Below are 27,913 nucleotides of genomic sequence, written 5' to 3'. Positions count from 1 at the left end.
TGTGTTTGCTCCCCTGTGTCTTTCTGGGTGTGTTAATAAAGATAACAGTACTGTAAGCTTCTACGTTTTTAGACTAACTTACGAACACTGTGCATCAGTGGGTTTTTTTTGTTTGTTTTATTTGCTCAAGAGAACTTCTTGGACCTTCTTGTCCCTCTCAAATAAACCATGGATAAATAAACACTTCTTTTTCTGTAGGTTACATGTGATATGTGCAAAAGGTTTTAATCTATTTTGTTTTTGTTTTTTTTGTCACAAACCCTAAGACCGCCAAGACGATTTATAAGAAAATTACTGGGGTTTTCATATTAATGCAGCCCAATCACAGCTGCTTGCAGATTCAACTTATCTTTGGATAAATAAAAACAAACACAGAGAATCCTTGGTGCAATTTTAATATCTGTTAAAGCCAAGAGATCCACAGAGCGTTAAATAGAGAGCAACTGGCTTTGGTTGTACATTCTTTAGCAAGGCTACTAATCCTACATGGACCATAAGAGCTCCTGGCTGCTGTAGCAACACTCAGAAATATTGGAGTCTGAATGTGAATCTTGTTAAATCTCCTGTTCTCTCCAGTTGTTCCTGTTCAGCCCTCCAACATGACAATCTGCAAGGACATAGGTAGCTTTCTGCTGGAACCGGTCAATGTGACCAGGACCACGTTTGAATAGCAGCTAATGTCTCAACAGCATTAAGGCATCTTTTTCTCTAAATATCTGATAGTTGTATTAATCAGTTTAAAAAGCTTAAAATGATTACCATAGTCACCAAAGATAAATGAGCAACAATGACAAAATATTTGTATTTCAACTTACCTGTTCAGTCCTTCTTTAGGATACCACTTGAATGAAATGGAATTGTTTATACATGACTGTATGAAGGGACCACATTTTGCGGTAAATGTGAAATATGCTTTACCCTGTTTTGCAGCTCCTCCTCTCTTTGTGTGAGCTGTTGCTCGAGGTCTTCAACCTTCTTCTTTAGCAAGACAATTTTCCCCCGATTGGCTTGGTCTCCTCCTTCTGATGGGCCCTGCAGGGAAGCAAAAAGGGAATGCTGACTTGGCTGTCTGATGTAGATAGACAAGGGAAAATATAACTTGATATATTTTTACAGAATGCTTATGAGCCAGAGATAGACTGAATGTTTGAAACAACACAACAGCACACAACACAGCATTTTCAATACTACTCAGCAATAACGAGATCAGAAAATGTAAGGGTAAGCAGCGACACAACAGAGGACTTAGAGAGCAGTTGGTAGATGTTACATGTGAATTTGAATTCCACTCCAGCACAAGAATGAAGATTAAAATAAGGCTAATAGTGAGGTTCAAGAGATTCATACATTAATTGTATGAAATGTGAAGAATTACGCATGAATGTGCGTGTACCTTCTTGCTGTGTGTTGGCGAATCCTGACCCCCCTGCTGTTTCTTCAGTTCTTCCAGCTGTGTGGTGAGAGAAGTCACCTTGGCCTTGTTCTGGAGACGCAGTTTGGACAGTTTGGCCTCACACTGCTCCTTCTCCACCTGAGTCATAAACAATAATGGTCAGTTAAGAAAATAACTCTGGCAGCCCATACAGAACATGTTTACATTATGTTGCCAAAAAGGGGACTTTGGTCGTGGGACGTGATTCCTTTAGTAGTGTGATAATAGCTTGTTATAAAAAAATAAAAAAAAATTAAGTCAACAGTTAATCTACATCTGCACGACAGTGTGTGTGTGTGTTTGTGTGTGTGTGTATAAAAGGTCAGAGAGTTTCTGGGCTCCTAACAGACCCTTGCCTCTTTCATCCAGCACTGCGCTGGCGTTTCTGGATTTTGAGTCATGGGGAAAGCAAAACAATTGTCAAAGGATCTGCGGGAAAATGCAATTGAACTGTATAAAACAGGAAAGGAATATAAAAAGATATCCAAGGAATTGAGAATGCCAATCAGCAGTGCCCCTGCCGACAGCCAAGGGGCTGCTCTTGTTGGATTGGTTTCGTAGCTGAGTGTGAAGCGGCCAGGATGGGAATCAGCACCTCCAGGTCCATGATTCTCGCATAGACAAGGGTGGAGTGCCATCTTGGGGTTAGAGATGAGACCCTGCCCCAAGTGGAGGAGTTCAAGTACTTTGGGGTCTTGTTCACAGGCAAGGGAAAGCTGGATCGTGAGATCAACAGGCAGATTGGTGCAGTGTCTACAGTGATGCAGACTCTGCATCGGTCCATCGTGGTGGAGAGGGAGCTTCGCCGAAAGGCAAGCTCTCAATTTACCAGTCAATCTACATCCCTACCCTCACCTATGGTCATAAGCTTTGGGTAGTGCCCAAAAGGACGAGATCGTGGGTTCAAGCGGCCGAAATGAGTTTCCTCCAGGAGGTGGCTAGGCTCTCCCTTAGGGACAGGGTGAGAAGCTCCACCATCCACAAGAGGCTGAGAGGAGTCAGATAAGGTGGCTCAGGCATCTTGTCAGGATGCCTCCAAGACGCCTCCATGGGGAGGTGGTCAGGGCATTCCGAATTCCGTAACCAGGGAGAGGGAGGTCTGGGTTTCTCTGCTTAGGCTGCTGCCCCTGCAACCGACCCTGGATAAGTGGAAGAAGATGGATGGATGGATACATGGATGGAAAATGAGGGATTCTGTTGAAACAGAACCACTGCCAGGTGGACCAACAAAAGCTTCAGCCAGGACTGCCAGAAAAAACTGTTCAGGAAGCAAAAAAAACCCAACCCACAAATAACATCAGCTGAAATCCAGGACTCTGAAAAAAGTGGAGTGGCTGTTTCAAGATGCACAATAAGGAGGCACTTGAAGCAAAATGGGCTGCATGGTTGAGTCACCAGAAGAAAGCCATTACCACGCGAATGCCACAAAGCATTCTGCTTACAAGATGCTAAACAGCACAGAGACAAGCTTCAACTCTGAGGGAACAAAATCATTTGGAGTGATGAGACGAAAACGGAACTTTTTGACCACAACAATAAATGTTACATTTGAAGAGGAGTCAACAAGGGCTATGATGAAAGGTACACCACTCCTCCTGTGAAATACGGAGTAGGATTGCTGATGTTTTGGGGATGTGTGAGCTACAAAAGCACAGGTGGCTTGGTCAAAACTGATGGCAGGATGAATACAGCATGTTATCAGAAAAAACTGATGGAAAATTTGCACTCATCAGCCCGGAAGCTGCACATGGGATGTACTTGGACATTCCAAAATGACAACGATCCAAACCACACAGCCAAGTCAAGCCAAGAAGAATAAAGTGAAGGTTCTGCAGTGGCCATCTCAGTTTCTTGACCTCAATATCATTGAGCCACTCTGGAGAGATCTCAAACATGCAGTTAATGCAAGACAGCCCAAGAATTTACAGGAACTGGAGGCTTTTTGCCAACAAGAATGGGCGGCTTTATCATCTGAGAAAATAAAGAGCCTCAACCACAAATCCCACAGAAGACTTCAAGCTGTCATTGATGTTAAAGGGGGCAAGACACCGTATTAAGAACTGGGGTATGTAAACTTTCCATCAGGACCATTTGGATATCTTCTGTTGTCATTATGATTTAAAAAAAGAGTACCGGTAAACACATTTGTTTGATAATGAATGGCTTCCTTCAACCATTAACCATGAGTGAAAGAAAAGTTTTTGTGTTATCATTCATATTCTCTGAAAAATGGCCAAGAAATCATAAATTCTGCCAGCATATGCAAACATATGAGCACAACTGTATCTCTGGACAAGCCAAGATCCTGACCTTGATCTAAGTGAACCAGAATGCACTGAGGAGGAAATACAGGATTTGGAAGCTGAGCAGGAAAGATAGTGGTACGCTAACCTGCCCACCCACGACCATTCATGTTGCTAAGCCCACTAGCAATCAGCAGGTCTCTAAGGGTCTCAGCTCCCTGATGCAGCACTGAGAACAGAAGCCGATCAATCTTTTGATATCCCAAAAAACAAAGCAAAACAAAAAAAACAAAACTGCATTCTTAGCACTACTCAGCATTCAAGGCAAATCCAACAGGAACATATTTGAAAACAAAATTGCTACATTATTAGGGAAATGTTTAAAAGATGAAAGATATTCACCAAATTTACCACTCATGTTAATTTACAATTTGGCTTCAAGGGTGATGTCAGCAGACATCATGCTTTTACTCAAAAACACAGGAGGACACACCTTCAGTTGTTCATCTCTGGAGCAAAGTGTTGCATCCTTTTCCCGGATCATCTCTTTCAGCTGAGAGACAAGCTGCTCTGTTTGGACCAGCCGCTCCGCTAGTTCTGCTGCAGCAACCTCTCCACCAGCAGCAGCTCCATGGGGAGAGCCTGGGCCCTGCAGAGAGAGGAGAGAAGATTGGCTCAGAATCAAAAACTGCATTTGGTTTGAGTGCTGTACGACTGACACTCGGACACATGGAAGACATTTAAAAAAAAAACAATTTTAGATTTGGGTCACATAACACCAAAACTGTTAATTAGTGCAACTGCTTTCTTCTTGATCTGAGGTTGTATTTCTCATGAGGAAGTCCCACTCTAGGGCGGCATGCTGGTGCAGTGGTTCGCACCGTCACCTCACAGGAAGATGGTTCCAGTTTCGAGCCCCTGGGGTGTGCATCTCTGCTGCCCCAGAGACCCCGACCCGGATCAGCGGAGGACGACGACAACGACGACGGCTGATATGGAGTTAATAAATGAAGGAGGCCAATAACAGACACTTCCAGCCAATGTTCAATTGAAGTACATGTTACATTTTAAGAGCCAAAATTTACAACAATACGAACCACAACAAAAGCTTTACATTAACTTCTGTCTATCGAAAGTTTTGTAATGAACAATTACATGAATAATAAATATAAAAAGTGCATGAGGTATAAACTTTGAACATCCTGAAAACTAAACCAAAATCTAACTTGCTGATAAAAGAACTCCCAATATTTAAATTTTTTTGGATGACCGGGACTTAATAATAATCGGTGCACTGAAACATGACAGCTGAAGTATATGAAGGAATTCTAAATAAAAGTGTTGAATTAAAGATCGCCAGATGCAAGAATTGCAAAAACCAAAGTCAAACAAAGCAAAAAAGAAGAAACACTGCTCTTACTCTACCTCAGACAAGAAAATAATAGTTTGGGTCATTTTATAAGTCATCATTATGGGCTAGTCAGACATAGCATGCAGATAAGCATGTAGGCTTGAGAGTGAATGGGGACCAGGATGCAGGAGGATTAAGCAGCGGTTCCCCCTCACAGGAAGTGTGAGCTCAGATTGTGAAGTCAAAGCCCCAAGCTCAGCAGTCCACCTAATTCCAGTCTCACTGGATGTAAACCAGCCTGGGAAGCATTCACCGAGTTTCCTCTGAGCCAGTTGAACTGGTGACGTATACGGGACGACATAACCTGAAATTATTCAGTAAACCAGCTCTGGTCTGGGAGACGATCGTCTCGGTACTGACAATAAACAGCAAGCACCGTCAGGCATGTCTTACTTTGATGTGATCGATCATTAATGGGAAAAATCAGCACAGGGAGCAGACACATTGTAGCATTCCATTAAATAAAATCCTCTCCTGCCATTTATTATGGTATACAAAAATACTCCTAACAAATACTATGATGCATAAATGATTATAATGAAGGCGGCCCGGTGGAGCAGTGGTCCTCACTGTGGCCCCCCATCAAGAAGGTTGTGGGTGGAGCCCCGGCTGCAGCACGGGGTCTTTCTGGGTGAGTCTCCATGTTCTCCCTGTTCCTGCTGGGTTCTCTCTGGTACTCCAGCTTCCTCCACAGTCCAAAGACATCAAGAGGGACCAGGTTAATCCAGACTCTAAATTGACCGTAGGCGTGGCTGGGAGAGCCAATGGTTGTCTGTCTCTATGTGTTGGCCCTGCCATGGACTGGTGACCTGTCCAGGGGGAAGGCTGCTGGGATAGGCTCCACCCCCACCACCCTCAACAGGAGAAGAGGGAGAACATGGAGGGAGGAATGGAGGGAGGGAAGGATGGATGGATGGATGGATGGATGGAGGGATGGATTATAATGAGGCCATCCTTAAAATGAACCCCTCTTGTCTCTCATTAAAATTCCCAATTATAAAAAACTGGTATTCTTCATTTCTTGTCTCACTGGTTTTAACCTTCAAAATTCCACATTATACTTTTGGATGCTGGATTTTAGACCTGGTACAACTTTAAAACTTTCACTAATGAATGTGAGGGCAACTTTAATAAACGTATGAAGACATCAAGAGCTGTAATGACTTATTGATCAACCCATCTAAATCAAATCAAATCGGCAACTTCAAGAAAAAAAAAAAGTCAGTCACTGGTGCACGTTTTCTGATTTTAACAGAACAAATGATGAAGAGTGCAATCATGGATGAATCTCTAAAATAATTTCTAGATGGAGCCTCTAATAAGGCAATACTTTACTTTTAGTACAAAATAAATACATTCAAAGTAAGACATTTACTTAGAGATGAGTTTTAGAATACTTTTAACTTCTGAGATAAGTAACTCTAGAAAGATGTGCTTCCATTCTCAACGTTGCTGTGTATTTGTTTGGCAGTTGAGAAGCAGCAACACCATCTATCAGCAGAACCTAATTACCATGTACAGTACGTGACCGTTCCTGTCATAAAAAACAAGCAAACATGGACTTACTCCAGGACCAGGCTCTCCCTCCTCACCAGAAAACCATTTCAGCATGGCTTCGGTTTCGACCTGAAAACACATCAACACACGATTCAAGATGTCATCAATTTAAAACCTAAAATGGTTGACTGTTGGCATAGTTGGGGGTTTCATGGAAAATCAGAGTTCAGAGCGAGATGGTTGAACTGAATCAGCTGGCATTGTTAATCAGACCGATCTTAGTCTTAATAAGCTGAACAATGGCGGTTAGCTGGGATGAATGCTGATCCAACACTCATCTTTTATCCTCACAATTCTATTGAATTAATCCTGATTTGATTGTGAAAGCTTCATCCTTTAGCTTTAACTTGTTTTGAAAAATTGAAATCTGCAGATGCTTGCTTGTCAAACAACGTAAAAGAGAAGACAAAAGGTGAAAATAGGATAAAAAACAAAACCTGTTTATGTTTCATATTAAATGGTTGTCGTCCACTGAGCACATCAGATGAATTACAGCTCAGAGCTCATGGACCTCCAGGACCCAACAGCAAATTCTTCTTTCTTGTTCAAATCAGCAGCTACAACATGCATAGATCGATTTTGCGAGGTTTTGTTCGATTTCTTCCCTCTATTTAATTTCTAGCATAATTTTTAAAAGTCCAAGCAATATTTCATTGACCTTAATTTAAAAGAAAATGAACACTGCCCCAAATCTTACTGAATTTTCCATGGCTTCATGAAATTTGACCTCTTGGTCCTGCAGACAGGCAGGGGAACCAACAAACCGCACTAAACAAATCAATACTTGCTTTGTTTCAATTATTTTCTTTACTTCTTTTTTTCCTTTTATTTTTTTTGCTTACTTAGTTTGTCCATGAATGAAAGCCTTTTGTTCACAACAACAGAGTGCCTTGGGCATTACTTCAGTCGTCCACTACTCTACACTTCACAAAGGGAGACAAACATAATTGTTTTATGGCACCAAAAACAACCTCAGTGGAGCTGAACAAACAGATAAGCCCTCACAGAGTTGCACAACACTCAAGACTAAGCTCTTCCTATGCTGCCTCTTTCAAATATTTATGAGTACACCAGAATTGCAGGTAAAGGAGTGCAGGCATTCAGGCTGACTCATCAGGCAAGCTGACGGAGCAGGCCAGAGGCAGGCCTCGTCAGTCTGACCATAGCTGGGATGAAGGCAAACCAAGAGTCAAATATAGTGAGGAAGGAGTTTTCTCTTCAAAGTTCACTGCTCCATTTCAACACGAGGGCTCAGCCTGACTGAGATCCACAGGTGTGGCTCTCAGCCCTTACAGCTCATCACCTGGCTGTGAGGGACTAACCAGGCCACTGCTGCTGAAGGCCTGCTACAACACTGAGGGCATTGTCAGGGAGCTACATCAGCCCAGTTCATTCAACCGGCTGAACAATCCAATCCACGTGACCCAGGAGAAAAATCAGGTCAGACTGGTTCTTTCAGCATACCAGAGCTGGCTGGAGAATCATCATCAAAGTTGGTTTTGGCCTCTTCTCGCTCTCACTTGTACAGCCCAGCCCACAGGTGTGTGACCGCTGAACCCACCATTGTACATTTATTCTCTCTTATTGTTGTGCGCTTTCCTTATCCCCATTTTTAAGCATTTCTATTTTAGGGTCTTGTTCTGCATATCTGCTTTTTTTTCTGTATATATATTTTTTAATCTATATCTCATTTCTGTTCACAAACATATGTTTTGTGGAGCAATGAGCAAACATGAGAAGTAAACAACAAAATCTGATGGGTGAAAATTCTATAGAACCAATGAACCTATACTTAACCTACCTGGTTCTATAGAACCAGGTTCTACAGAACCAGACTGATGAAAAAAAAGACCACTATCTGGCAATATTGATGACGTGCAGTTCTACCATTAAAACAATGAAAGTCCTCAAAAATGGCATTGATGATTATTCATTCCAATCCCAGTTTCATCCCATTCTAACACAAAGACAGAATGTGAGTGGCGACTGTGCCCATGGGCCCGATCTGGGTATGGAAGTCGTGATCTGACTGATGTCAGTTTAGGGGCCCTGGACGTGACGACTAGGGGTCTTCTTCAGGCACTTGTTAGCAACTGCATTTGAAAATGTTCAGTCATGAAAACAGCAATGGCTTGAAGACTCCTGGTTCAAGACAGCAAGCTGCACAGTGAGAGCACTCCCAGTGTCTGACGAGTTTTAAGGTGTACACCATGAACCTCACTTAAGGTGAGAGGTCATGTCCGGTCACTGAAGCACAGGAACATTCAGTTGTTGGGGGAATGACGTTTCCTAAAGCTGGTGCCCTTGTAGGCAGCACTCATCAGAATGACATAATGTTTCTATGCCTTCCACACCAACAACAAATCAAGTTTGAAAATGATGTTGATGTTACTGTGGTTTAAGATCTCATCAGGTTTCAGAAATCAAACAAATAAACCCTTACAAGATCGTGGCTTAGAATGAAATAAATGTCCAGGGAAAACGGTGGCTAAAATGGGGTTCAATGATCCCAGTTGTTAGGGGTTGCAATGCTCCTGATTTTTAGAAGCGTTAAACTGAAAAAAAAACACACTTAGTTTATGAATAAATTAAACTTTTTTTGGGGCAATGTTCGACCCATAAGATTTTTGAGGATGTTTGCTTTACTTAATGGAAAAGGATAATAAGAAAACAACAACAAAAACATTTTTCTTGCCATGTATGCTGGGTCGAGTTCCGCCCATAAGCAGGTAAAACTGCATTCACTTGCAGCTGATCATTCAGATGAAATCTGCGTTTTCAAGAGAACCAGCGTGCAGGACTCCCCACCCAAACGAGAAGCAAAAATCGAGTCAAAAATGATCAGAGTCACGTCGCAGGACTGGTCCAGAGGTAGCCGACCAGCATTAGCTACGTTGACGTTAACAGCTTGTCAAATACCACAGATTACTAAGTGAATCTCTTCCCCAAAAGATTAATATTTCCACCAGGAGACAGCAGTTGGTGTCGGAGTAGACGTCGGCAAAACGTTAGTCGTAAATAATACCAGAGATATCAGGCGTTAATCCAGCTAGCTAACTTTATCCTGTGAGCTACATGCTAATATAGCTAGCACAGAACTCGACTGTCCAGTTAATAAATAAGCACTGTTAAGCTACACGGAACTCCTAAAATATTCACTTTAAGGGCTTACTGGATTTACAACTTCATGAAGAATCCACAGGAAATCTTGCCACGTCGATAAATCCCCCGAAATGACATTTTATTCCATTTAGCGACGAAACTCCAAGTGGGACAGAGATATTCATTGGACACATTTGTCAACAGATAACTGGAAGGAATTTGCGCGTGCGCAGTCGTCACATGGCCAGGTCGAGGATGAAACTCGTCTCTGCGTTTTAGTCCATTATCATTTAACTGGAGGCACAATAATGCACATGAAGGTCATAGATGTGGACAGACAAGGACTGCGATGCCATAGTGAGGTCTTCTCTCAGTGCATCAAGAAATTTACATCAGGAGGAGGCGTGAAGGACCGTCACGAGAGAGGAGCCCACCAAGATGATTCCCTGCCTGTCATTTCCGCTTTCGCTTGACAAAAAGCGTGACGGTGTTTATGCTGTGAATTATTCAAAAAATACCCCAAATTAAATAACAGCTTATCTGCGTTATTTCTTTAAGACCAAATTTGATTAAATTATTTAAAGAACACCTAAAAGATGCCTTCTCCTTCAATGAGCAATAGTCTCTTAATAGGGAGGTATTGCTTTTTCAAAATTTTGTTGTGGAATGCAAAATGTCTGCAACAGATGAAAGGTCACAAGTGAGTTCTGTCATTCAGCCCATCAATGTTAAACCCATGGTTTAAACTACATTACTCAGTGTTGTTAGCCACTTGAGGTCAGCAAAACCATCTCAGTAGACACTGTGGTTCATGTTGTCCTCGCTCACCTGGCATTTTTAAAGTTCACTCTCCCCTATTTTTTGCCACGGTGTCCAAAGATAAATACCTGCCCAGCCAATAACTGTGTACTTTGTTGCTTTGTACCTCCGTGTGCATGAAACTGAGAGGGTCTTGTTGATTATACCACCATCCTCAAACACTCAATGGGTTCTCATAAAAATCAGCAGGGTTCCTTCCATAGTTCTTAAGGTTTGCAATTGCAGTATTCCTTTAAGCCACATGGTGGAGCTCATTCATCTTCCACCACACCTTCAGTCCATGCAGATTCTGCAGCAAATAGGAAATGGATGCTTTCTTCTTCTTCTTCTTCTTCTTCTTCTTCTTCTTCTTCTTCTTCTTCTTCTTCTAATAATAATAATAATAATAATAATAATAATAATAATAATAATAATAATAATAATAATAATAATAATAATAATGATAATGAATATGTTAATGATGCGGCGAGATGATGCAGGTGTGCATGTAAGGACATGTTGTTCCACAGTGGCAAAGAGGGAATCATTTTAGCTTGTTCAGTTCATCTGTCTGTGTGTTGCTAGGAAGCAGAAGTGCAGCGTTTTGTCAGGTCAAGAGCTTACAAGGCTAAGAATCGTAAGCCAGGATAAATCTGTCAACTCAAACCTCCCATAAGGTCTCCACCAGGTGACCAGGGAGTCATGTGGACACATCCTGACCACTGATGGATGTTTCATAATGTTTAAATGAAAGCAATCGTCAGCAAATGTAGGGAGGCTATAACACACAAATAAAATAGTTCCCAAACTAATAGAAAATTAAGACACACTCTCTCTCTCTCTCTCTCTCTCTCTCTCTCTCTCTCTCTCTCTCTCACCCCACACACATACAGGTTGATTTTTTTTTATTTTCAATTTTAGAGGGATGTTGAGGATTTCAGAATATTCACAATATAGCAAAAATTGAAGAAAAAATAAGAAGCCACCAAACGAAAGCAGGCATAAATGGTAATGGACAACAACAATAACAACAGAAACAAATGTATTTGCTTTTTCTTATTTTACATGTTCATACAAGCCACGCCCACACATACACACGCGGGTACAGCCATCATTGTGAAGACGTGCGACAAATATATTTCACTGTCACTGCTGGTCCCTGGTTGATAGAAAATAAAATGTAAAAAAAAATTGTTGTTGAAATTATTTATCCAAATTCAAGTTAGCAAAGGTTTAACGAGTAGACGTTTCATCTGACCGACGTCTCTGGGATCCTCCCAGCAGCGCAGGAATTTGGCCACAGCTACACTTGATGCAAAATGCACAGGAATGACATGGCAGCGTTTAATGAGCAGTATGTGAACTCTTTTGGCAAGGGCTTGAATGTAAAGGACATTTATCTGCGTCAAATGCTGCAGTAAAACTGAATGTGGAAACCCATAGACGGATGTGCTGTCCAGGGTGGCCCTAGAGTGATGGAGGGAAGACTCCTAACAAGTTAGCGTTGTCCGGTGTTCCCCGATGAACAGGTTTTAGGTTACATGCCTTTGTAACAGCATTTGGTGACCAGTGACTTCAACTTGTATCACGCTGAACAAGTGCAAAGCTCAAAGTGGTGATGATAAAGGTTTAGTTTGTGTACTGCATAACAACAGCTTTGTGCTTCCAATGATATGCTTCAAAAGTATTTGTGAAGATGATCATGCCAGACAGAACATGTAGATTTAATTAACAATCCAAAATCCAACGCAAAAGTCCTGTTAGCTGTCAGTCAGGGAACCCACGGAGATGGGGACTTCTGAGTTGACTGTAATAACATCTTCTCTCTGGCAATCTACAATCAATGAAAACTGAAATAATTATCATGAAATATGGAAATGCAAGTTTCTGTACTGACAGGTTTTCTGAGCAAAGCATTACAACATGACAAGCATGGCTTTAAGTTTCAGATAAAGCCACAAGTCGCTTGTCTCTGAACTCTCCCGTGTAAACAAAGTAAGAGAGGCCAAGGACACGCCCTTCACTCTGGGACCCGTCATATATCATAAGGCTGAGCGGGATGACTTCAAGTCTTCTTTTCTTGGTGCTCAATGAACCAGTCGCAAGGCCCGATGTCCAGTTTCAGCTGCTCCATAACCCAGGGGTCTCTTTCCGCACCCTCAATAAATTCCTCCAAAGATATGCGACCTGGACAGTCACAGCACAGACAGAGTCATACACAAGGCCATGGTCAGGTGACTACTTCCTGTTAGATACCTTAAATGTGGACAAATGATTTATCATCTCTTACAGACTTTCCAAATGTTCTCAAATCCGTAGCTCATGTTCACAGTGGAACAAGCATTTTTATATGCAGAAGAAATCCATCCACTGTTTTACAGCAGAAGCAGATCCGATGGGAACAGTGATAAACAGGACGACAACGTCTCCACTCTCGCTGTCATGTCAACTTACTGTCTTGATTTTTATCCACCAGCTGAAATATTCGATCACAGATATCGTCAATATCCCCCGAGACACCTGGATTTTTATGGTTCTTTATCTTGTGGATGATCTGAAAAGGTGTAAAAAGGACGAAAAAGCCGATCTGACATGATTTCAGCTGTTGAAGGAAATATACTGTGCTACAAACCTCTCTGCACCTACATGTGTATTTATGGCAAAGAAGTATCTTGGTTTTTATGACCCTTCTATTCTGACATTACTGGATTCAATTTACGTTTATTTTCATCTTTCATCTTATTGGTGAATTTATTCAGTCAATATGTTTCAGATTCAGGTAACATTTGTACTGTAAAGACTTCATCGCAAAGGTGTTAAAAACGATACGCATCTCTGAAAACATGCCAGCACTTCTTTTTCCAGATCGAGCAGCAAACCACAGGAGAGTTGGTGTTGCTTTTTGCGCCGAGGAAGGACGAAGTCAGACGGGAAAATCTGTTTGCATCGTGTCTTTGAAACAAAATTCTACGATGCAAACACTTGTAAGTTACAAAATAGTTGTCATTGGATAAATGATGATTATATTTTCTCCATGAATGATTTGTGTATATTCAGTAATAACTCAAGCAGTTTTTGCCAAATTGGCCAAAATTGGGCTGAATCCATTTGTTTTGTTTCTTCATTTGTTTTTGGGTTTTTTTGTTGGGGGGGGGGGTCACACAATGAAATCTATAAGTCAAAGTATGCATGATTAAAGTTAAAATGATCAATATACACACAGTAAAGTCTGTGGAAGAACACTCTCTCTCTCTCTCTCTCTTTCTCTCTCTCTCTCTGAAGAAGAAGCAGGAAGAAGCAGGAAGAAGCAGGAAGAAACAGGAAGAAACAGGAAGTGAACAGATTTAATTTACAAAGTTGTAATAAAACAAAGCAGGTGAGGAGAACATGGCGAACAAAGTGTCACGAGGACCCACAATAACGAAATGACAAACGAAGCCTAAAACTCTACGACTGACGCAACAAGAGACAGGAGGGAGAGCACGAGAGCAGGAAGGAGAAACTGAGAGAACAGGTGACTGACGAGGACCGATGAACCGACCAGACACGGGTGAGAGGCTGGAAAGGCTCGAAACAAAGAGAGGGAGCACAAAAACCAGGGAGAAGAGATTTCAGCTGGCCTTGAGAGGATGTCACTGACACCTTACTGTCCCTACGTGCCCCGACGGGATTTTTTAAAAATAAAATCTCCCCCGATCCAGTGTTCAGAACACTACCTCCCCCTGGATGAAAAGCCCTCAAGGCACAAAGTTATTCAGTATTTTCAAAGTAGCTTCAAGGGCAGGCTCACCATCGCTGTTTGGACTTCAGCCCTGAGTGAACGAACTCATTGCATTCTGGGACGCTGAATGTTGTTGGAATTCACAAAAGCCAACAAATTCCCTTTAATATCAGACACTTCAAAAAGATCAATACTTACTCTGACAATGTGTCTCACTTCATTTCTGTCAAGGCAACCATTTCCATCTCTGTCATAAACTTTAAAAGACCACTTCAGTTTGTCCTCAAGTTTCCCTCGCAGAACAAGGTGCACGGCTGCCACATATTCCATGAAGTCTATTTTGCCATCCTGCAGAGAAGTCAAGAAGAAGAAGAGCAGAGCAGTCACTCTCACTGCTGAGCAGCCAAGACTCAGTGCTGAATGCAAATACAGACACAAACACTCAACGTGCGCCTTCTTCTCATTTACAGTATATAAGCCATCCAGGGGGAACCCCGCCTCTCACCCAATGTCAGCTGGGAGGGGCTCGAACCCCCATCACCCCCCCCCCCCCCCCAGCATTGTCATTAACTAGTGATTCATTACTGGATACCCCAGTCTTTTCTTTGATTACTCAACATCATTAAGATTGTAGTCCTTGTCCTGAACTAATCCCAAGTTTCTCCCAAAACTTAAACCAGGAGCTCCACGTTAACTAAGAGCCTTTACCGTACTGAAGTGTTACCATTCTACTTGTTCCTCTGCCAGAATGTAGCATACGACATCAATGTGATGATGAAAACTAAAATACATGAATTACCATGTATTTGCAAAGCTTCCTCGTGAAATTCACAAGCAGTCAGTCGAGGGATGCCGAAAAGTAGAGCTTAGCATTTTTTCGAAATACCTATTTTTGATCATTTTTGACCACTGTTGCAATAGTTTTAATGAAGAGAAAAGGTGTGAAATTCATCACAAAAATTCCACAATGGTGAGCTGAGCGGTCGACAAAAATGTCTTCAGCGCCTGCACTCATTTTCTCACCGTCACGCTTTCCCTCTCATTGTCGTACATCAACCGTTCAAAGGTACACTGAGAGGGCAAACTGAAACGGAGTGTTTGTACGATGAATATCTCCAATGAGGGCACATGAGAAACACATCCAAAGCTTTGTGAATCAACCCACAGAAGCAGGTCAGAGCAACCTGACAGTGAGGGGTTACATCACACTTTGGAGAGGGGGATGCAAAAGCACTTCAAGATGACATAGATTATTCATGAATGTATTTACACATCACTACGCAGCTCGTTTATGAAATGATCAGCACATCCTTCTGTAAGCATGTACTAATATGTGTATTCATGTTGCATCATTATCTTAGACCTACAGCTACAGCTTCTAAATAAACACAGGGGGCAGGAGCTCACCACTTTACAAAATTAACAGCGCGGTACAAGTTGCTACTGTACCTTATTTGCATCAAAGGATCGAAAGACATTTTCCATAAATGCAGCTTCCTCTTCTGTGGAGTTGCTGTTGATTCCAAATATCCTCTTGAATTCATGTAAGTGCAGATTGCCACTTGGACATTCGCTGGCAAACTTACGGTAGAGTTCCTGAATGTTTTCAAGAGTCACTTCCTTATCCGTACTCTGTGTCTGTGTCTGGCCCATAATATGAGGGAGCAAAGCATTGATATAATACAGAGAAACCTAGACAGAAGCCATCAAGCGCATTGATCTCAATGCATTAAACATGAATCCATAGCTCGCGTCCCACAGCAGCCTGGTGCTGCGGAGGCTATTTAAAGGAAACCTGCAGGCCAGATCCAGTTGACTTGCCATTGATCTCTCCAAATCCCTCCACAAACCCTTTAATGTGGCTGGCTTTCTGCAAATCAAACGAATACAATCCTCAAGGGAACAAGTCTACTTAACAACTTAACGTGTTTGCATCCAAGGCAGAGGTCCAGGGCGGAGTGTGTCTGTGGTTGGCCACCACCCAGCAGCTCCCCGAGAGATTAGGGATGACATCTAAATCCAGCCTGCACCCCGCATGGGCTTGGAAAACTAGTTATTTAACAGCCTGATAACAGATAAGACGACGACAACAACAACAACAACAATAATAATAATAAAAATACTTATTAATATGATCATTATATCATATATAATAATACTACTACTTATTATTATTATCATTATTATTATTATCATTATTATCATTATTATTATTATCATTATTATTATTATTATTATCATGATAATGATGGTCCATGTCAATGCTGAGGCCAAGCTGTGAGTATGTCAAGACAGTGTGAACCCCCCCCCCCCCCCCCCGCCTACCCATACATCCTCCCACCCCTCCCCCTCCTTCTCTCTACCCAAGTATCGGTCATCAGACTCCAATGTGTTCGTTAACCTGTTAGTTAACCTGTTAGTTAACCTGTTAGTTAACCTGTTCGTTAACCTGTTAGTTAGCTGTGTACCTTCTTGTAAAGTGTAACCACAAAGTAGAATCATTGTGCTTCTTTCATCAAAGGCACACGAAAAGCCTGTCTCCGCCCTTTTCAACCAGCCAATGTAAATATTCACTGTCTCTACAGTAAAAGTGATCCAGCACAGCAATGAAGAGGTTCTGGGCACACATCAGGAGCCCCTCTGGAAACAGGGTTGTGAATGAATGGGTGGAAAGAGCAGCGTTCACCTCGTGTTTTTGCTGAATGGATCAGCTGCAGCTGCTGAGACTGACAGTGAGGCTTGTGTCACAGAAGCGCTGCTACAAACTGCAGACTTGCCTTGGTGAAACCAGCAAAACCCACACCAAACAGGCCAGAGGCTGTGGTGAAAAACTGCTCAACGCTCAACAGTGTGATGCGGCGAGTGAAGCCCACTCAGACACAAATCATCTTGTGGACTGTGCTGCTGAGCCACAGTAGGCAGCTGCAGCTCAGATTAGCCTCCTTGAGGGTTTTTATGCAGATGTTTTTAGCGTGATGAGACACTATTGTCACAAAATTTAAGACACTGGTTGATGGAAGGGTTTAAAAGCAATCTCTGTGGATGTCCAGTAGGCTGTGCTCATTTTTTTTATGTTGCTATTGTATTTTACAACCGCGTGTTGTCTAACTTTACAATCATCCGTTCGTGGCGGTATGCTCAGGTCTCCAGGCCCAGCTGAAGTACAGGCTGGTTCTGGTACACCTAGGGGTGTGAGGCCAGCTCCACCAGTCCGCTCTGGGCTGGACTCTAGATTTCATGTAATCTGTTAAACGATTCTTCAGATATGTCTACTTATCGATAGCCTGACAGATGGAACGAACTGTTCAAAAGCAGCGAGGATTTTGCCGTGGTTGTGACTGCGAGGTTTATAGGGTGCACAGGTCAGGTCGAAGGTCCCCTGGCAGGCTTTTGCTTCAGACCCCTGGAGGTCAGTTCTCCAAATACCGCAAGTTTTATGTGTTAGTTGAACTCTTGTAATTTCTGTGTCATAGTTTCCCGGTTTGACAATGAGTTTTTTAGAGGTTTCATCTTATAGTTGGGTTGTATCGTTTTGTATGACGTTCTGTTGTGCACCTCTAATCAGCTTCAAGTCTAGTGCACCCCTCCTTCCCATCTGTCTCTTCCCCTTGACCCGGGCTGAACTCCCCTCCCCCTTCATAAACCCTCCCCCCCACCCACCCATCCACCACCCTCCTCTCTTGCTGGTTTCAGTTGCTCGTCGGGGTCACAGCAAGTGGGAAATTTATCATTTAAACAGTAACTATGCATATCAGCTGGAGTAGCGGTGGAGAGGAGGTGAACCAATGACATCAGCCTCTGCTGGTCACATGAAGCATTGCAAACTTTTCCAGTTCCTGCCAAACACCCACAATTCTCAAGCTCATAACCGATTCCCAGGACATAGATGAGTACCAGGTGTACTTTTTATCATGTAGAACTGACATTATTAGATCTGGATCTCTTCTACATAAGCTGTTGTCCACTGCCACATCTGACCGTCTGCAGCAGCGGTTCTCAACTAGGAGAGGCCGGTGGAACGCCTCAACTTGTAAATCTCTGAGAACCGAGAACCAACCTCACAGTTTGCATCTGTAACTTTCCGTCCAGCACTTGGTCAGCCATCGGATTCCGGCCTCCTGGGTGCAACTTGGGAATTTTTCGACATTACAAATTTATGAGGAGCAACCAAATTCTGCATTACACAGTCACTCGCACGTCTTTGCCACATTGATGTCTCCTTCAGGCAGCGTCTGTGGCTCGTCTCAGGGCTCCGGTGACCTCGTCTGACAACACATTGTTTCAAAGTTTGGTTTTATTAAGAGGATTCCGGTGAACGCTTGGGTTTGATATTTTGTGACTCTTTGTGGCACAGGCAGAGACCGAAGTCGAAAGCAGCTGAATAAAACACAACATGATATTTGTACAAAAATATGAACTTGAATGACAAAATGAATGCAATTCATCTGAAATCAGTGGAACAGAAATAACATGAGACTGAATTTTCAACTTCAAACCGTGTATGTTCCATTTTCCATCGCTCAAAACATAAATAAATGAGTGGATAAAACATTTGGTTTCTTTGTCACATTAAGTCAGAGTCCTTGGAAGCATAAACAAATGGGAAATACAACACAAGAAAGACGATGCTCACCCAACATGAGCTCATCTTACATAGGAAGCACATGAGTGGATGCATTCATAAACTCCAGACGCTGGCTTCAATACTACTGACTCTGTGGTGGCACCAGATTTGTTTTATTGATTACATATTTTGTACCTTTGACTCTCCGTTCTTGTTTCAACCCAAATCATGATGTTTCCCAAACCAAACCATGTTAACCATCACGGTGACACGTAAAAACTGCAGTATTTTGAACAGTAATATTTAATGGAAGTCACAGAAACCGTATTATACTGTGTCACTGATGACTGCTGCTGTGGACTCCAAACCTGAAAATCCTTGTTTCTGCTGTTCCCAAGTGATGAACAAATTATGAGAATTTCTGAACTGACGAGTTTGGGTGAAGCAGAGGTGCGAGTTCATTTCTAAGTTAGTGGCTTTTCAGAAAATGCCTCATGCTGCATTGGGAGGATGGAAAAAACCAGAAATGAGGTTGGTGGAGTTCTGGCAACAGCAGACATGCTTTTTAAAGTCCCTGCACACAGAAAAGCACACTGGCACATTTCTACCACGTTAGCATTATTTATTATAGCTTGCAGTCCAACAGATCTTTACTGCCAGTTCCACCACAACAGTGTGTCGGGGCCAGCAGGCCATCTAATGAGAGCGCGTGAGTGACGCTCCTATCCATGCTGTGAGTGAGAATGCTGAGCTTCAGAGGGGAGCTCCTGAACTTAGAGCTAACTTGGGTAAAAAGCATGGCAGGGGTGGATGGAGCTGATGGAGCATGGTGCAATGCCAAAGAATGCCGAGTCAATTACGCCACAACTATATTTCTTATATGTGTGTGTGTGTATAAATAAATAAATATATATATATATATATATATATATGTATACTGTATATATATTTATTTCTGTTTGTAATTTATCAAAAACATTTATATTTAAAACTTAATAAATGCAATGTTAATTTTGATTGTCAAAGTCACTACGCTATCAAAACAGACATTTTAATTTAGATGCTGTTAATTTTCTTACAAAACTATGCCCACCATTCTTCAACTATAAAATATGCAACAACAATAAATACCCAATATTTGGCTGCTCTGGATTTTGCAGCAAACATCCTGCATGCATTATTTGTCCTCGGAGGGGTGCAGCCTGGAATCTGGACCTCAGGACCAGCCGTCAAAATCACGCCAGAACATCGGCTGTAAAAATGCAGTTGACTGCTCTCCAGCCTCCGATCACAAGAGGCTCACCGTAGGGAGAGACAGACAAAGCTTTAAAAGCCAGCAGTTCTCTGTCAACCTCAGACCAAATGTGTGGCCAGTGAGGGGTCATGTTAGTTTCCCACAATTCTGGACGACCCAGGTGGTGGGGTTGACATCCAACTTAAACACGTTCATGACCCATTCATCCTTCTGCGCTCCTTCCATGAACTCAGACAAGCTTATCTGACCTGTGTGGCACAAAAGCAACAAGACATGGGTGAGTTCAAATACACGACTGGGAAAAATCACCTGAACTCAAAGGAAAACATCCATAATCCAGCCTACATTGAACTGCATCCAGTTCTGTGGCCAAAATGTCAACATTTTACTTGAAGCCAAAATAATTTCTCCAGCTATGAAAACATCTTATCGTTTGTCATATATTGTAGGAATCCTCCAGCTGATGAGTATGATGAGTATTATGTGGCATGATACTTACATTATCTAAACATTGTTCACACTTTAACAGGAGATTTCAAAAAATCCACCTGTTTATCCTGAAGTCCAATCATGAATTTTGGGATTATTGGTATTTTAGAGTACACTGGACTTAGATTTTTGGATATCAGGACTCCACTATGCTGTTGCATGCTATTTTTATATTGCCAGTTGCATCATTCCAGCAAATACTTCCTTGAATTACCATGATCCAGTTTAAATCTATGTACCTCAAATTTTGTACTCATAGCACATTCTTAGTTGGTGACGACAGGAAAAAAGAAATTCAAATTGTTTTGTGTCTTATGAAGTAAATGCACTTACGATTTAAACTTAAGTCACAGTAGAAATTATTATTGCATTCGAAAAGACTGACAAGCCTCATGCACACTGAAGTCATGAGTGCTACTTAACTCAGTGCATGTATGGACACGTGAAGACAGATTGTAGTGGATGTAGTTTACCATGGAATGACATACTTGTAGTAATACAGCATTGAAACTGCTAAAAGGTATAAACTGTTCATTGTAGTTCCCTGTCAAAACCACCATCACCACCTCGATGGGCTCAAGTACACACTGGGGTCTCCTGTTGTTCCTTTCTGATGCACTTCCTGTCTGTACTTACCATCATGGTTCTGGTCAACCAGCTCAAAGATTCTGTCACAGATTTCAGATGGCGTCAAATTGATGTCACTCGTCTGGAGCTTGATTTTGTAAAGAATCTGTGTGAAATACATGAAATGTGTGAACCTGTCTTCATGTGTGCCACCAGCTGTAAAGCATCTAGACCTCCGTTCAGTGGCTCACAATGAAAACATCAAGGGCAGGTCTGAAATTTGATGTTGTTCTAAATGCCAGGGGTTTTCATTTAATTCCTAGATGAAGTGACTGAGGTTCTGGAACAAAGAAGGAAACATTTTCAAATCCACTTGTATTTTATCTGAGGTGGATTTCAAATGAAGCACACAGTGTTAAAAATTCATATCTTATGTAATGAAGAACAGATCATTTGGCTTTGGGACAAACAAACATCAGCCTCTTTCAAGTCGATCAGATCAAGTGGTCAGTGGGTTAATTTGAAGCGTCTCCATTTAGAGGCTTACCATAAAGCACAGCAAAGAGGTTCACGCCAGGAATAGCACTAAAGAGACGTCTCAGCTGCTAATACTGAGACCCTCAGTACGTAACCCCTCGGCCAGGACTATAATCGGCTTCAGAAGGATTTGTGTTATGAAACATGTTAATTTGAACCCGGCTCAAATTAACTCTAGTGTCTAAAAAAAACATTCACAATTGCATAAAACCAACATCATCACATTTAGTATGAGTGTTGTTAATGAATATGTGCATATTTCATACCCGTACGATGCATTTCACCTCCTGTCTGTCCAGCTTGCCATTGCCGTCCTTGTCATACATCTTGAAAGACCACTTCAGCCGGTCCTCAAGATTCCCCCTTAAGATCAGATGAAGTGCTGCTACATACTCCAGGAAATCCAGAGCATTGTCCTACAAACACATCCTCTGAATTAGCATTTACACGAGTACAGAAAATCAGATGTTTTTTCAAGAATATTCAAAATAGTTTACATGATTTGTGTCGAAGGAGCGGAATATTGTCTCAATGTAGAGGGACTCCTCTGCAGAGCTGCTTGGTACACCAAAGATCCTCTTGAACTCATGTAAATGCAACGCACCACTTGGACACTCCTTCATGAAAATGATGCACAACTCCTGAATCTGAGCCAAACCCATCTCCTCGCTGTGGCTCTCCTCTTGTCCCATGGTGTTTTCAATAGATTTGATCAAAGATGTCCCGCTGTGATTATTAGTTTTCCATCTGTAGATCCAACGTCACCTGCTGACTAACAGCTGCCCGCGAGTACACTGGTATTCTGTCACGCTCTCTCTGAGCAGGCAGGGGCTTGGAAGGCTCGTGATGGGACAATCTTGTTAACTCATTAGTCACTTGGTCTTTCACCAACTAGGTGTGTCCAAGTGGGTCTGAAAATCTGGCACTGTTCCTGTTACCAAGTACCAAAAACAGTGACCAGAAATAATTGCAGACTTAGTAGAGCCCATTAAACCAATTAAACACTGCTACGGAGACGCAAATTAGCAGAAGGCAATGGCGGATGATCAAATGTTTCCCTCTTCGCTTTCTCAGTTTGAATAAAAGTGGTGTGTCCATGTAAAGGGTCTGTGTTTGTGTTCTATGAACTAAAAGAAAAGTACAAATGTTCTCCTCCAGTTATTGGATAAAAAATGACAAGACAAATCTATTTCTTTGTACTTTTAATTTATCATTTTTATAGTATTTCTGAATGGTGGTGCAGTGGTCAGCACTGTCACCTCACAGCAAGAAGGTTCTGGGTTCGAGTCCCAGCTGCAGCACGGGGTCTTTCTGGGTGAGTCTGCATGTTCTCCCTGTTCCTGCTGGGTTCTCTCTGGTACTCCAGCTTCCTCCACAGTCCAAAGACATCAAGAGGGACCAGGTTAATCCAGACTCTAAATTGACCGTAGGCGTGGCTGGGAGAGCCAATGGTTGTCTGTCTCTATGTGTTGGCCCTGCCATGGACTGGTGACCTGTCCAGGGTGAACCCCACCTCTCACCTGTAGCCACTGGGATTGGCTCCCCCCCCCGCAACCCTTAACAGGAATGAGCGGAAGACAATGGATGGATGGGTAGTATTTCTGTCAGATTTGGATCAGACAATACTGGGCCTCACTTATGAAATTTCATGAATGTTTCATTCATTTGTTCATTAAAAGCAAGTGGGTTTTACAGCTCCTTAAGCCCTCAATTTAGTCTTACAGATAGGAGGCAAAGCCTGATAGCATTGCTATGGAACATCACCACCAGTGATGCCACCACGATGTGCTCAAGTACACTCTGGGGACTCCTGCCATTCCTTTCCGATGTACTTCCTGTCCCTACTTACCATCATGGTTCTGATCAACCAGAAAAGATTCAAGGGCAGGTTTGAAATCTGATGTTGTTATACCTGTCTGGCAGTGTTTGACATTCTTCTCCAGAATGTAAAACGATAATTGACACAAAGAGAAATGATGGAGCAATAAGAAACAATGCAAAAACCATCACGCAAGAGTGCAACAGAGGGTTAAACTGAGTCCGAATGAAGACGCCCCAACTTAAAATCCAGATCTGAAACTCAACCCAGTTCAGACACTGTGACATCAACGCAATAAATATCTTGGACCAGAAGAGGAGGAGCTGTGTGAGGATATGGATGCTGGCAGACCAGTCAAACCTGTTGCTGCCTGCCATGTCTAACAGCGCCGCAGATTCAGATCCAGATCCAGATTCAGAAACCTGATTTATCCTGTGGGGCCAATTAGGAGCAGCAGGAGGGAGGAGAAGGGGATAAACTCAAGAGTCGATCTAATAAAACCTGCCAGTGAGCAGGTGAGGTTCGCAGAGGAAGTTACCCCAGGAACAGACCCAGTTTAAGTTCCCTCTCTTTCTGGAACTGGAAACTCAGAGTTTCCCTCATTTCAGGTTTAATAAACTCAGAGTTTCCCTCAATTCAGGCTTAATAAACTCAGAGTTTCCCTCAATTCAGGCTTAACAAATGTCAGAGTTTACACAAAACCCGCTCTCTGGACCAGACCCCAAATCTCTAATGATCTCACACACTGATGTGTCATCTGTTTTGGTCTGGTTCATGCTGAACTTGGCATGACAGTTGTGGGTCATCATAACCAGAGGAGGACTAGGGACACAACCGGGGGGAAACCAATGTTCCGCGAAATGATACTGAAGGAGCTGTTTCTGACCCATACTGACTGACTGACTGGGGTGTGGGGTCTGGGAGGAGAGAGCCTAGCCACCCCCAGGGAGAGTAAGGTGGTCTCTTAGGAGTAGCCACATGGGGATCAGTCGCCATACATATGGATTGAGCAGGGTGGAGAGATTAGGTGGAGCCCAGAGAACCTCAGCCACAGGTGTAACCATCCCTCCTGAGACTCTGATGGTTGTTGTGTCTTTTTATATTTACAGCATGTTACAAACTGTATTTTAAAATTTAAAAAAAAAAAAAAATAGGACCCAGCAGGGTGTTTGTTCCTACCCTCGACCTGGTGGAGCATTTCCTAAATTAACGCTCCCTTCCGGTGGAGTGTTTCAATGTGATCTTGGGGTTTCTGGCCCCCAGGTTAAACGTCACTCTCTCATTCCGTGACCATGAGATAAGAGCCACTGCGCTGAACCGGACATCTGACGCCCACGGGCAAGAGACAGGAAACCCCTTTGTGTTTCCATGGAATATTTAACATTTTACAATCATTTCGATGGCGTTGCGGTGAAGGTCTGGTTAGGTTGAGACACATAAGTCTCTTGTTTAGGCAAATGAGCGTGGCTGAGGTTAGACTACAACTCACTGACACACAGCTGAAAATATAAGTGTCCAGTAAAGGTGCCAGAAACATGGAGCAAAACGGATGTTCAGTTTCTGCTATCAATGACTTTCCAGTGTGAAACCATTTGCTGACTGTTGTTACTGTGGCCACTAGATGTCGCACTTCAAAAACTTAAGAAACCAGCCTGGGGGTCATTTTTTGGGAGTGTTACAATTACAACGCAGCTGTTGATGTTTTCTCAGGAGGCACACCAGCCACGTCGTTTCCTGAATTATTAGGGAAGCTCCTTCTGAAGAATAACAAACACATTTGATCATTTAAAATTATTCAGTTGAGGTTGGATTTTGATGTCAATATCATTTTTGTTTTCTTTTCATCTTACAGACAGACATAATGAAGTAATTACACAGACCTCTTACTGTACATGATTTTTATTAAAAATAACTATCAAATATGAGCAAAGAGTGGCATTTTTCTGTTGAAACAACAAGTTGACAAGCAGACAGACTAACGGAATAGGCTTTTGGTACAGTAACAACCTCGAACACATCTCCTCTGCGCTGTCCTCATCCACCAACAGTACAGAGAACTAATTAACCCCATGAGATGTTCTGGTTGAGTGTATTGATCATTGGGGGGGAAAAAACACATGAAACAAATGGCCTGGGGAAAGTAACTTTAATACAGGTTAGCGATTATATCTATCTCTGCCAAGGAGATGGTCTATACACAGGATTAGACAAAAACAATGAACAGATTTTCTTTATAACTTTTAAATAATATCCTTTTCATTGATGGTGGGATATCTCCAAACAGTAATGAACAGATTGGGATGAGATGTGATGGAAAGCATCTGCATCAAAAGTAGAAGCTGGATCATAATTTCAAACCAATCGCAGAATACAGCTATTAGCTGTTCGTTTCCCTCCTCAGCAGAGATATGCTCTCTAGTTGTATAAGTGTATATATATCGTTTTCATTTTCACGCTAAGATTAAAACAGTACTCATCAAATACAGAGAATACTTTGAGATTTAAAATAAACTTCTTTTTGAAACACTCTACTGGAGGTCGGTATGGCAGTGCTGGTTCCAAGTGCGTGCCTCATACGACCCTGAGCCTGCAGAGATCTGTCCCACAGTGACCGATGCACCTACGCCTGATGAAATCTCCTCTTCAGCGATACTCAGCTCTCAAAACAAGGTGAAGAATATGAAACACATCTGTCCAGGATCAGGGTGGGACACCTTGTCTAACCCGTCTAGACGATGCCAAACTGGGCAAGGTCGCTCAGCTCCATGTCACCGAACGCCTCCCAGGGGCAGACCACTGCAGAGTCTGCAGGACAGACGGACCAACACATTAATCCAGAATTAACATCTAAACATGATCCAGACTACAGATAAAATCTGTCCTTACCTCCAAGACCGTCCATCCCAGGGACATCATTGTCAAATCTGTGGTAAAACAACAACAACAAAATGAAGTATTGTGAAAGTGTGAGCGCTGGAGGATGAGGAGTGGGATGTAGCTCACCCCTTCTGTCCGGCTTTAGGAGCCTTGCTCTTGAACTGCCTGGCCTCCTTCTGCTTGAACTTTGGGGGAGCGGCCTTGGCGCCTCCGGGTCCTCCTGCTGCGTTCATCTTGGATGCTGTTGATCATAAAGAAACATCACTCTTGATTGTACTTTTTCATCTCATTAACTCTGGCCGTGTGCTGCAGTGCCTGCAAACCCACGTCTCTCGTCTCCTCCCACCTCATCCCATTTGTTTACAAACATCTTTCTTAAGTCATTTCTATTTCTGACGTCTCTTAACTTGAGCAGTCTCCTATTTTCCATATTTTACAGTGTTAATCCTATTTGAGTCGCTCCTAAAGCCAGAGGTCAGCTGTTCCAAGATCACAATAAATTGGGGAGTCAGGGATCAGAGCGTGCTCAAACTCAGACGCCAAACAAGATTCCACTGATCCATCTCAAGTTCTGGGACAAAGCTGGATTACGCTGAGGATTATAATCTATTTTCCAAAAATAATAGTCAACAAATATAGCAGATGAACATCATAAATCCTTGTTACCTCATGGGGATTTGCTCAACACAGTGTTTTGTTGAGCAGCTTTATTAGTATTCTGGTTGACATTACGACTCAATGTTTCACACACTTTGGTTGCTGTGCAGTCGCCCAACAGGGGTCTGCCATTTTCCCCAAGAAAACCACCAGTGCGGTGCCTTTTCTGTGGGTTTTATGTTTGTGCTCGGATTATGTTGGTTATGAAGGTTACAGGGTTTGTGGAGGTTTGCCAGTCTTTCTAAAGACCCTTTTTGTTGGTGTCATTTGGGAGCTCAGGTTGGTTCGGTTCATGCCACTGTTGCGTTATCGTCTCCTTGGCCTCGGTTCAGTTTACGACCCAAATAAACAGTTGCAACTTTCATGAACGAAGGATGAGGCAAGTTTTGACCACAAATATCCATGAGTGCATGGCTTTATAGCTTTGTGCATTACTCTGGGTACGAGTTGTTGTGTTAGCATTTACACAAACACCACAAATGCATTTAAATCATAAAACTTTAGAGATAATGACCATAAAGCCACAAGTGCAAATGTTCCCAGTCAGGAATTCTTTGGCTCATCTTCAACTTCTAACTCAAGATTTCCTATCAATGACATGCAGGAAATTGATGTTCAGGTGAGAACAACAACAAAAAAAACAAGTTTAGTCTCTTGGTCATGAAAATGGAAACATTTAGAAAAGTAATACAAGTCAAAAGACAGAGAATACCTTTGGTTTGGATGTATCAATATGCATATTAATAATTCAAATAATATAATTAGATATTGGGATGGTTGAATCAATGAGAAAGCAACCAGTGACTTACGGAGAGGGGATTAAATGCATTTATACTTCTTCTCACTTGTTTCCGGTATGTAAACCAGTTCATCAAGTGTTTGAC

General features: G+C 42.3%; 4 protein-coding genes across 8 annotated transcripts in view; all 4 read right to left on the bottom strand.

The window, feature by feature from the left end:
* The window catches only part of LOC147268841 (uncharacterized), a 51,477-nt gene extending 41,429 nt beyond the window's left edge, over window positions 1–10,048 (bottom strand). For 2 of the 5 annotated variants that reach the window (XR_015119147.1, XR_015119149.1), the window contains exons 1-5: window positions 9,816–10,048; window positions 6,653–6,712; window positions 4,169–4,324; window positions 1,394–1,531; window positions 919–1,032 (exon numbers count right to left, since the gene is read on the bottom strand). Coding sequence is in view for 3 of the 5 variants with exons in the window: in XM_086223317.1 (XP_086079443.1) it covers window positions 919–1,032; window positions 1,394–1,531; window positions 4,169–4,324; window positions 6,653–6,697 (453 nt within the window). In the remaining 2 variants the exon portion in view is untranslated. The remainder of the gene's footprint in view (window positions 1–918; window positions 1,033–1,393; window positions 1,532–4,168; window positions 4,325–6,652; window positions 6,713–9,815) is intronic. The other 3 variants (XM_086223317.1, XM_086223291.1, XM_086223300.1) reach the window with 3 other exon arrangements.
* A 1,389-nt stretch (window positions 10,049–11,437) lies between these two features.
* Window positions 11,438–16,008, bottom strand: LOC147268840 (guanylyl cyclase-activating protein 2-like). The gene is made up of 4 exons (XM_086193172.1): window positions 15,714–16,008; window positions 14,463–14,612; window positions 12,998–13,097; window positions 11,438–12,730 (listed from the first exon to the last, which is right to left on the bottom strand). Exons 1-4 carry the CDS (start codon window positions 15,915–15,917, stop codon window positions 12,609–12,611), a joined length of 576 nt encoding a protein of 191 aa, XP_086049298.1. The 5' UTR covers window positions 15,918–16,008; the 3' UTR covers window positions 11,438–12,608.
* A 2,560-nt stretch (window positions 16,009–18,568) lies between these two features.
* Window positions 18,569–22,457, bottom strand: LOC147268839 (guanylyl cyclase-activating protein 2-like). Its single transcript, XM_086193160.1, has 4 exons — window positions 22,174–22,457; window positions 21,943–22,092; window positions 21,209–21,305; window positions 18,569–20,331 (listed from the first exon to the last, which is right to left on the bottom strand). Exons 1-4 carry the CDS (start codon window positions 22,366–22,368, stop codon window positions 20,210–20,212), a joined length of 564 nt encoding a protein of 187 aa, XP_086049286.1. The 5' UTR covers window positions 22,369–22,457; the 3' UTR covers window positions 18,569–20,209.
* A 2,969-nt stretch (window positions 22,458–25,426) lies between these two features.
* LOC147268838 (rod cGMP 3',5'-cyclic phosphodiesterase subunit gamma-like) overlaps window positions 25,427–27,913 on the bottom strand; it is a 3,189-nt gene continuing 702 nt past the window's right edge. Inside the window, exons 2-4 of the mRNA XM_086193148.1 lie at window positions 26,499–26,613; window positions 26,382–26,419; window positions 25,427–26,300 (exon numbers count right to left, since the gene is read on the bottom strand). Of these exons, the coding sequence (XP_086049274.1) occupies window positions 26,224–26,300; window positions 26,382–26,419; window positions 26,499–26,605 (222 nt within the window). The 5' untranslated portion in view covers window positions 26,606–26,613 and the 3' untranslated portion in view covers window positions 25,427–26,223. The remainder of the gene's footprint in view (window positions 26,301–26,381; window positions 26,420–26,498; window positions 26,614–27,913) is intronic.

The sequence above is a fragment of the Aulostomus chinensis genome, chromosome 2 (assembly GCF_037954235.1).
Source record: "Aulostomus chinensis isolate RoL2024-O1b breed Wild chromosome 2, RoL_Achi_v1.0, whole genome shotgun sequence".
NCBI lineage: Eukaryota > Metazoa > Chordata > Actinopteri > Syngnathiformes > Aulostomidae > Aulostomus > Aulostomus chinensis.
The sequence above is the reverse complement of the archived record's forward strand: the minus strand, read 5'-3'. Positions and strand labels throughout refer to the sequence as shown.

What these genes read in the sequence shown, in the direction of transcription:
- LOC147268840 (XM_086193172.1), bottom strand. Translation starts at nt 15,917, where the DNA reads ATGGGCCAGACACAGACACAGAGTACGGATAAGGAAGTGACTCTTGAA. An exon ending in AAGTGAGACACATTGTCAGA is followed by an intron (nt 13,098 to 14,462) that starts GTAAGTATTGAT and finishes ACACCTTTTCAG; the next exon opens with ATCATCCACAAGATAAAGAA. An exon ending in GGTGGATAAAAATCAAGACA is followed by an intron (nt 12,731 to 12,997) that starts GTAAGTTGACAT and finishes GTGACTGTCCAG; the next exon opens with GTCGCATATCTTTGGAGGAA.
- LOC147268839 (XM_086193160.1), bottom strand. Translation starts at nt 22,368, where the DNA reads ATGGGACAAGAGGAGAGCCACAGCGAGGAGATGGGTTTGGCTCAGATT. An exon ending in GCTCCTTCGACACAAATCAT is followed by an intron (nt 22,093 to 22,173) that starts GTAAACTATTTT and finishes ATGTGTTTGTAG; the next exon opens with GACAATGCTCTGGATTTCCT. An exon ending in AGGTGAAATGCATCGTACGG is followed by an intron (nt 21,306 to 21,942) that starts GTATGAAATATG and finishes TATTTCACACAG; the next exon opens with ATTCTTTACAAAATCAAGCT.